General features: G+C 59.7%; 1 protein-coding gene across 3 annotated transcripts in view; it reads left to right on the top strand.

Annotated features, from left to right (window-relative positions):
* SAFB2 (scaffold attachment factor B2) overlaps positions 1–9216 on the top strand; it is a 32211-nt gene extending 22995 nt beyond the window's left edge. The window contains exons 14-22 of one of the 3 annotated variants that reach the window (XM_080801697.1): positions 1515–1651; positions 3015–3305; positions 4252–4392; positions 5427–5489; positions 5621–5663; positions 6624–6754; positions 8245–8357; positions 8481–8547; positions 8827–9216. In XM_080801697.1, coding sequence (XP_080657823.1) covers positions 1515–1651; positions 3015–3305; positions 4252–4392; positions 5427–5489; positions 5621–5663; positions 6624–6754; positions 8245–8357; positions 8481–8547; positions 8827–8977 — 1137 coding nt within the window. In that variant the 3' untranslated portion in view covers positions 8978–9216. Of the gene's footprint in view, positions 1–1514; positions 1652–3011; positions 3306–4251; positions 4393–5426; positions 5490–5620; positions 5664–6623; positions 6755–8244; positions 8358–8480; positions 8548–8826 lie in introns of all 3 variants that reach the window. The other 2 variants (XM_080801698.1, XM_080801699.1) reach the window with 2 other exon arrangements.
* The last annotated feature ends 207 nt before the right edge of the window (positions 9217–9423 follow it).

The raw sequence follows: 9423 nt of genomic DNA on the forward strand, positions 1-9423 counted from the left end.
ACCCATCACCCTGCTTCCCCCAGGGATTTCCGCTCGCATAACTACAGCCCAGTTTCAAAGCCAGGGACGGTGACATTGGTCTGCGGATTATGCGTAAGTGGAGTGCTGGGACTTTGGGGTCCTGGTGGAGTCTCATGTGAGCACCCCCGCCATCAGGATCCAGGGCCATCCGGTTACCTTAGAGCTCTCCTGCTCGTGACCCGCCCCACTGGCCCAGCCCCAGCTCTGGGAAGCTAAGCTGGTTCTCTGCCCCCATCTCTAGAATGTCCCGTTGAGAATGTAGCACACGACCTCAGGATGGTGCCCTTGGAAGCTGTCCAGGTTGTGTGTGTGTGTGTGTGTGTGTGTGTGTGTGCGTGCGTTTCCTGCTGCACTGTGATCCTCTTCCCTGGTCCTTCATTTAGGGACACTCGCTGGTGTCATGGCCCCTGTCGAGGACTGCTGTGGGGCAGCATTTGTGCACACGGGCCATGCTGGGCTCTGGGTCTCTAGGTGCTGCGGAGCACGGACGTTCCTTGGGACGAGTGTTCTCCGAGCGCCCTTCAGAAAGGGAACAGGATGCTACGGTCCCTGGGTGTGTAGAGCGCGCCGAGCTGCGGGGATGCGGGAGGCCCGCTGCAAGCCCGGGGTCCGACTCGGGGACTCCAGCGCCTCGCCTGCGGTGTGTGATTAGACTCAAAACTCGGCCCATCTCTTAGGCGAAGAGTGTCATCCTGGTGTTCTGGGGTCCGGTCTTTATGATGAGATCGTCCTCTCTGTGCTCCTCTCTTTTTTCAGCAAAATCATCTGTTCATAACCATGGCTTGTCTTTTTTTGGGTCGGTCCTCAAGGTAATTAAGAAAATAATCTGAGGAGATTTTAAAAAATGTCTCCCAAGCCCCTTCCCTAGAGACCAAGGGCGTGGGGGCTGCAGGACACACAGGTGTCCCAAGCTGTGAAGGCTATCTGAGAGGGCGATCGTGGCCAGCTTGGGCGTCCTAGCCCCTGAGAGCCTCCGAGGTGAGAGTCGGCGGGCAGCGTTGCCTGCCTTACCCGGAGGGGGAGCAGCACGGCAGTTGCCGGTGAGCTCGTTGTCGCCGAGTAGGAGCTCTCCTTCACGGCAGAGCTGCTTCGGCCTGTTGGTTTTGTAGGCCTGAGGCGGCAGGTGAGACGTGAGCCCTGCGGCCCATCATCCAGCGGGGCGGCCAGGATACACGTGCCCGCGGCTCCACGGGGCCTTGTTCTAGACGGCGCGGAGTCCTTGGCTCTGCTGGGCAGGGAGACCTGCCTGTACGTTTTGTGAGGTGTTCCCCCTCCTTGCTCTCCCGTGACCCCCTTTGATTGCGGTGTGAGAAGGCAGTTCTCCCGAGCGAGCAGTGCCTCTGGGCTGGGGGTGAGCTGAACTGCCTCCTGGGCATTCCTGGAAGCCATGGGGGACAGAGGAATTTGAACCTACCCCAGAGAAACGCGTATCTAACTTCCACTGTGCACCGGCTGCATTTTTCTGACGTGAATGAACCGATTTCGGTAAACAGAGTTCCAAGAGTCAGGACCGCAAATCGGAAAGCAAAGAGAAGAGAGACATCTTGTCATTTGATAAAATCAAAGAGCAGAGGGAGCGGGAGCGCCAGAGGCAGCGGGAACGGGAGATCCGAGAGACGGAGAGGCGGCGGTGAGTGGGGCCTGGCAGGCCAGCAGGTGGGTGGTCTCCTCCAGGGGCGCTCCGCCCTTCTCCCCAAGCAAGTGTCCTGCCTGGCCCAGGCTTACTGGCTGCCTGCTGTTAGCCGAGGCGAAAGGCAAGGGTCATGAGCGGTTGTGGTCAGCCTCGACATGACGTTCGTCAGAGCTGGTTTCATTTGAGACCTGAGCTGATACCAAGAGTCTGATGCTTACCCGACCGAGCCGCGCAGGTGCTCACTCTCTGCTGTGTGGCGAGTCCCCTGGCCCGGGGAGTGGGCTCGCCCGTGTGTGGCCTTGATGGAAGGGCCCCCAGTGTCAAGGTCTCATAGTCGTCCCTGCTGCAGCCCCACATACATAAGAGCAGGAATGCAGCCAGGGGACGCGGCACGTTTATTAGAGACGGTACGCGCCGGAACGGCATCTTCGCTCCTGAAATGTCCACGTTTGTGGCGATTCGGGCAGCCCCGGCCGCACACGACATTCTTCGCCACGTTTACCTCTTGTTGAGGAAGACAGTTTCTGGCAGTCGGCCTCTTCCAGTTCTGCCTTCTGCCTTTTTCCGTCTAAGGCCCCCTTGTCACTTTTCTTCATACACCACTCGAAGTGGTGTATGCGAAACGAAAGCTTTGTGTCACGGTGTTGGCGACCTTGCTTGAGCAGAAGCCGGATGTGTAGAAACTTCTCCCGTTACACCCCGTCTGCTTTCCGACGTAGTGGGACACTGGCATCTCTATTTATGGAGCCTTAGGAAGTAAAGGCGCCGTTGGCCGTCTTTGGTTCCCAGTGGCTCACGCTGGCCTTGGAGCCTCCCAGTCCCCCGGCCAGGTGCGAGGAGCGGCAGCAGCTCCTTTTGCAGGTGAAGAGGGGGCGTCCCCCGTGCCCCGGAGCCCCGGGTGTGTGGTGGCTGATGACGGAGCCAGGCCCCATGCCGCTGGCCACCTTAGCGCGCGCCCAGCCTTCTGCGCCCGCAGCTTCCCAGGTCCACTGGAAAAGGCAGGGTCCCTAGAAAGTGCCGGCTTCTTGGGGGGAAAGGTGGGAAGAAAGAAAGCCCGTCCGGGGTTATGCGGGCCTTGCTCCGGGGTCCTCCCGCGCCCCGCAGCCTGCATCGCAGCGGCTACCCTCGGTTCTCTTCTCTCCCCTGTAACGTGTGGGTTCACTTTGTGCCTGTGAGCCAAGTCCTCCCGGCCCGTGCCCCCGGCCTCCTGGCTCACCCCTGGCTTGGCTCTAGCGACAAAGGAGGGAGCGTGGAGGCGGGGGTTTGCGGCCCCGCGCAGTGGGGGTGGTGCCTGTCGCCGGGTCTCCGGGCCTCCGGGGTGCCGGCAGGGAAGTCAGCGCGGCCCTCGGTGTCCCAGCAGAGAGCGGGAGCAGCGCGAGCGGGAGCAGCGCCTGGAGGCCTTCCACGAGCGCAAGGAGAAGGCGCGGCTGCAGCGGGAGCGCCTGCAGCTCGAGTGCCAGCGGCAGCGGCTGGAGCGCGAGCGCATGGAGCGCGAGCGGCTGGAGCGCGAGCGCATGCGCGTGGAGCGGGAGCGGCGCAAGGAGCAGGAGCGCATCCACCGCGAGCGCGAGGAGCTGCGGCGCCAGCAGGAGCAGCTGCGCTACGAGCAGGAGCGGCGGCCCGTGCTGCGGAGGCCCTACGACGACGGGCGGTGAGGGCTCCCTTCCCTGCGGAGTGGGGGACGTTGACGACCGAGCCTGGCGCCCCCGGACGCCTGCGCAGGACTCTCAGCGGCCGCCAGCTCCAGCTTCTGGGGTCTGGGGCCCGGGGGCTCGGCAGCGGGTTCCCTGACTTGTCCCGCGGAGACAACTCGATAGTTGCCCCTTGGTGAACGGTTTCCGGTGCTCGTTGAGGCCGCGTCTGTCTTCCCACCGCGGTTCCCCGCGGAGCGTAACCGCTTGCTGGGTGCCACTCGTGGGGCGGCCGAGCCTGCGGTGAGGCCCATGGGCACCAGGGCTGCCAGTTGGCCAGTAGAGGGAGAGGCACGGAATGGCCCTGTAGAAAAGGAAATTGCTTTCCTGTTCACGAAGTAGGTTTATTGGTCTCCAGCCCCTCCGAGCCGCTTAATTGACGGTCACCCGTCACCCCACCCCCCGTGAGCCCAGTGTTCTGGGGAAGATCAGGAAGAAGATAATTGGATGCCATCCGGAGCTGTATGTAGTTCACTATCGCCCCATCTAATTCCCTTTGCTTTTGCAAAAAAACTCAGAGGGAGGTTCAGGTTCCCGTAGAAGACAGGAAGGGGGAAATGTGGCAGTTCGGAATGGCGTTGCAGAGGAATCAAATATTTCATTTCACTTGCATCTGGGCTCACGCGGGGATCAAGGTATTAACAGCCTTGTGATACAATTAGCTCCCAGCAGCCCTCCTTTCAGGACTGTCAGATGAGAATACGGGCATGCCTCTTGGCAGTTTGGGGGATTTTAATTTATCAAATCAAAGCAATAATGATTGAATGTTTAGGGATTAGCCCTGCAGGACATTTTAAACGATACTGGGTCTGGAGAGAGCGCCCCTCCCCGCCTCTACCTCCTTCCATTTTTTCCTTCGTTCTCTGTCATAAATGAGACTCACGTCCTTTTAAAAATAAAAAACAGGCGAGATGATGCTTATTGGCCGGAAGGCAAGCGTGTGGCCATGGAGGACAGGTACCGTCCCGACTTCCCTCGCCCTGATCACCGCTTCCACGACTTTGACCATCGAGACCGGGGCCAGTACCAGGACCATGTGGCTGACAGGTCAGCACCCACCCTCTCTTGCAGCTGTGGACGGAGCCACCTCAGCTCGACGCAGGGATGGGTCTCTGTCCTCTGACGTCTCATTTACTCGTGAGGCTCCCCGCGGCTGGCCGACCTGCTGCACATGGGACTTACAGGGTCACGCCTTCAGCAGGATGTGGGACTCAGGTCCCTTAGGGCATCCCCAGCTCCTTTCATGCAGTGCCCTCTTCACAGATTGGTGGAGTCTGGGGGCGATTCCTGAGCCTCAGCACCCCCATGCTCAGCTCTCCTGGGCCCCCCACACACTCTGGGCCTCACAGCTCTCCGGGACTCTCCCAGCCACCCCTCCACTGAGGCAAGCCCCTTGGGAAGCGGGGTTTCAGGGAGGGTATGCTCTGCCTCCTTGTCTGTACGGAAAGGAAGCTGTTTAGAGAAAGGGTGTGACCCGCCCGAGCCTTTGCAGGCAGAGTGGCCAGAGTCCACATCCCCAAGCTTTGCTGACCAGCACAGGCTCCTCTGCCAGCATGCCCGGCGAGAACCGACCAGCACGCAGGAAAGTTCTCGTTGGCTGGCTGGGCGGTTTAAAGGTTTGAAGTTTTTTTAGCCAGGCCCTTTTAAAGAAATAGTAACTTTTTTTTTTTTTTTTCGGTCAGTGTCATTTTAAAAGAGAAATATATATAGTTCATTAGAAAGGCAGCCCTCAATTTTCTAGTTTAAGAGTTTTCTATCTGGGTTTCTCATCATGCTCCCCTGGGCTGCATATCCCTGGGCCGTTTCACCGTTCATTAGCTCTTCGGTAAGGAAGGGAGAGCAGGGAAAGCCGGGCTGAGAAGCCACTCACGTAATGAATGGTGGTTTGGAGATTTGGTGTGAATCACGTGTACTGGATCAAACCAGAGGTTGGGGACTCTCTAAGGCTTCCCTGGTAGACCTTGGGTTTTGTCACCAGGCCACAGATAAATGAGGCGTGGGCTTCGGTGGTGTGGGTTGCTGCCTCTGAGATCGCTCCAAGGGAATTCAGTTCAGTGAAATCTTTATTCCCACCTTCTTAGGCTGCAGCTTCACTCCCGTCCTCAGGGAGAAGGCTTTAGATGCAAGCCAGCTTTGTTTCACAGGCCAGTAAATTACAGTTCTTACTGTGTGGAATGGAATAAGTACCCCAGTTGTGAAACTTGTGTGTGGGGCCTGCCATAGTGTTGTCTGGTGCCACCAGCGGCCGTTGGAACGAGATATTTCCCTTTTGCAGGAGGGAAGGTTCAAGGTCAGTGATGGGAGAGCGAGATGGGCAAGTAAGTAAAACCCAGACCCCGAGCCTGGGGCGCACCTGCTTCTGTGCTGTGGGGGCGGGTGGTGTGGACATGTCGGTTCTGACCAGTGAGTGGAAGTATATGTGACTGATTATTTTGTGATGAGTGAGTCTGTGTGTTTTTTGAATACGTAGGCTTTGTTTTTGTTTAATTGCATTCAGTGGAATCTGTAAGTGTTTCTGGGTCGCCCACTTGTTTAGAGGGTCTTTGAATCTTGGTACTGCGAGCTGCCCCACGATACCCCACTCGGGCTTAGCCCGTGAGGTGTTTTTGCCCATGTTGGTGTGGGGGGGTTCCTGTGTCTCTGGTACTCTGCAGAGGGATGCTCAGAGAAGAGGGTAGTCCTCCAGGAGACAGGGGGTGAGCATCGGAATCACATTCTTTTAAGCCAGCAGTGTGATTTTTGAGGGATCACGGTATGATTCCGTCCGGCTGCAGTGTGCTGGGTTCCGGAGCACAGGATTGGTTGGCCAGAGCACGGAGTGGTTTCTGTCTGCCTTGCTGCCTCCGGGTCACACAGGAAGGCCGCTGACCGCCCTGGGGATGTGGGAGGAGCCCTCCTGTCACCAGCAGGAGGAGCTGTCCTGATTCTCCCAGGGAAGACCCTAAGGGACTCTTCCCAGAGGACCCTTCAGCGTCAGAAAGTGCGGGGCTTTCCACGTGCACGGGGCCGGAGCGGCCTCTGCTGGCACTAGGCGTGGCGCCAGAGATGGGCTGTAGGGGCGCGCGACGGTTCTTAACGCCGGAGGGGATCGGGAAGCGAGAGGCCCCGTTCGGGTTCCCGCGGCGCTGTCAGGGTAGAAGAGCGTGTCCCGCGAGGTGGGGTCAGGAGGGGCCCGCGCAGGTCCTCTCCGGGCCGCCCCCCGGCCGGCTACAGCAGGCTCACGGGCCTGTCCGAGAGTGACGTGGCTAGAGTCGCCTTGTCCCTCTTATGCTTTCCAGCACTACTCAGACGACCGCCATGGACACGGAGGACCGCCGGAGCGCCACAGCCGGGACTCCCGGGACGGCTGGGGGGGCTACGGCTCCGACAAGAGGATGAGTGAGGGCCGGGGGCCGCCGCCTCCACCCAGGTTAGCAGATGGGCCGGCCGGAGGAGCCTCGCTGGCTTGCCCGCAACAGCCCTTCCCCACGCGCCTCAGCCCCTAGGCACGGGAGCCCCCGCCTGCTGACGGGGACAGCCCTGGAGCCTTTCTTACACTTGCCCCGGGGACCTAGAGAATAGAGAGGCTCTGCACCCTGACCCCTGCCCCCCAGTCCCTTGTAGGCGTTTGTTGGGGGGGGGCGGTGCCTGTCAGAAGGTTCTGCCTCCCTGAGGTGGGTTTTCGGGTGTGGAGCAAAGAGGGCAGCACCGTTTTGCTAGATCGATGTGAAGTACTTTCCCGAGTGCCCTACTTAGCACTCGGTCCTGAAACACTGGGCAGTCCATTCTGCCTTAAGTGCCTGCGGGGAGCGGGACCGGGAGAACTCCGGCAGACAAAAGGTAGCCATGAGCGCCATCACCCTCTGGCTGGGCGACGGCCACCCGTGCGTGTGGGGCAGCCGAGCAGTCGCCCTTGAGTACAGGTGTCGGGGGCTCGGATGGCCTCCTCGTTGCACGTCTCAGAACACAGGTCAGCCTGGGCCTGGGCGCCGCTGGTGGTGGCTGCCGCCCACACACCCGAACCCCGTGTGGGCTTGTACTCCCTGGAGCTTCTCTCTTTCGAAACCATTTTCTTGAGCCACAGTCCCGCGCCGTAGAGGTGACTCCTTTGAAGCCACGGCTGTTAGTATGTTCAGAGCCATACACTCATCCCCGCCGCCCAGCATAGAACGTTGTCATCACCCCCAAAGGACCCTCCGTTCACGGTCCTCCCCATTCTGCCTCCCCCTGCCCCGGCTCCTGCGGATCCAGTCCGTGTCTGGATTTGCCTGCTCTGGGCATTTCACGCAAGATGAAATCCCGTTATGTGGCCTTTCGCATCTGTCTTCTTTCCCTGTCGTGTTGGCAGGGTTCAGCCACACGGTCTCACGGGTCAGAGCTGCGTTCCTTTTTATGGCTCAGTAACGTGCCACGTGTGCCGAGACCACGTTTTATTTCTCTGCTCACCAGCGGGGGGACACCGGGGCTGTTCCACTTTGGGGCTCGCACAGAGGCGTGCTACAGAGTGTGTGCGCCAGTTTTTCCGTGAACACGTTTCCCGCTCCCTTGGGCGAATGGGCAGGGATGGACGCGGCGGGTGCCACGGTCACCGTGTGCTGTCCTGTTTTACCTTCTCGAACTGGCCCCACGCGGGGATCCCTGTCTGTCCACATCCTCGACAGCTCTTCCCATCTGTCCTCTGGTCACGGGCCAGCCTCGAGGGTGGCGCAGGGGTCTCACAGCTGACGCGCTTGCTTATCGCAGTGGCCCAGCTGAGCTCCCGTTCGTGGGCTCGCTGGCCACGTGCATGTCTTTGGGGGCCTGTCCTCATATTCTGCCTTCTCTCAGGAACCCTCGGTGTAGGGCAGGATCAGCCGGGTCATGGCCTCACCGTAGAGGCGTGCGGGGACACTTAGGTGTCTGCTTTCTGTTTTGATGCAGGGGTGGACGTGACTGGGCGGAGCACAGTCAGAGGCTAGAAGAGCATCCGGAGCGCGCGTGGCCTGGCTCGGTGGACGCAGGCACGGCAGGCAGGGAGCACGCGCGGTGGCAAGGTACGGGCCGAGGAGGGCCGCACGTTTCCAGGGCACTCCAGGGCCCACTCCCTCCCCCAGCAGTTGCAGAGGCTTCCAGGATCTTCCGAGAAAAGTGTGTGCAAACACTTTCCTTTCTTCCAGGTGGTGAGAGGGGCCTCTCCGGACCCTCGGGGCCAGGACACATGGCAAATCGGGGCGGGATGTCGGGGTAAGGAGTTTTGTCCCTGCTCCTCCTTTCCTTTCCTATTTTTGCATGTTTGATCAGCTTGCTGGGTTGAATGTTTAGACAACAGGCCCCCAGAGTGGCTCTGGGCAGCCCCCGCAAGTCGCACTCCCCAGGCACCCGGAATGCGGTCCGTGATGAGGACTTGCTCCTACCTGGAAAAAGCCAGACGGGCTCTAAAGGCTGCAGAGCCGTGTGCTGCCCCACGTAACGAGGAAAACGTACAGCACTTCGAGGGGACAAAACGTGTGCCTTTGTTCTTAGGCGAGGCGGCTTTGCACAAGGCGGGCATTCCCAGGGCCACATGGTACCCGGCGGCGGACTAGAAGGTGGAGGACTGGCCGGCCAGGACCGGGGCAGCCGAGTCCCGCACCCCCACCCCCACCCGTACCCCCACTTCACCCGCCGCTACTAAGCCCCACTCAACTCCGAGCGTCCAGGTAGGCAGACATGCTGTTGACTCTCTGCCCGAGTCACCTTGAACTTGTGGAACCTTTTAAGAAACAAAAGCAAATCCTGCCACCATGTTGTAGCTCAATACAATGTGAATTCACTTTTTTTTTTTTAAAATAAACGTGTTCTCTGCCATTTTTAAGACAAGATTTCTGTTAATGAGGCATTCCATTTTCCATTAATAAAAGTTTATGGTTCGCACTCGTGTGTGTCGCGGTGACTACGGGGCCGAGGGCGGTGCCCACCTCAGCAGCGGCCTCGTGCCTTTGGGCCAGTCTGAGCGAGTCCCCCCAACAGCCCTGCGCTCCCCCCACCCCTGCCACAGATGAGGAACCGGGTCCTAAGGATTGCAGTAGGGGGGGCAGGGCTGGGATCCAAATTAGATATTCCTCATGGGGGTGGGGGGGT

The sequence above is a fragment of the Martes martes genome, assembly GCF_963455335.1.
Source record: "Martes martes genome assembly, chromosome: 1".
Taxonomy (NCBI): domain Eukaryota; kingdom Metazoa; phylum Chordata; class Mammalia; order Carnivora; family Mustelidae; genus Martes; species Martes martes.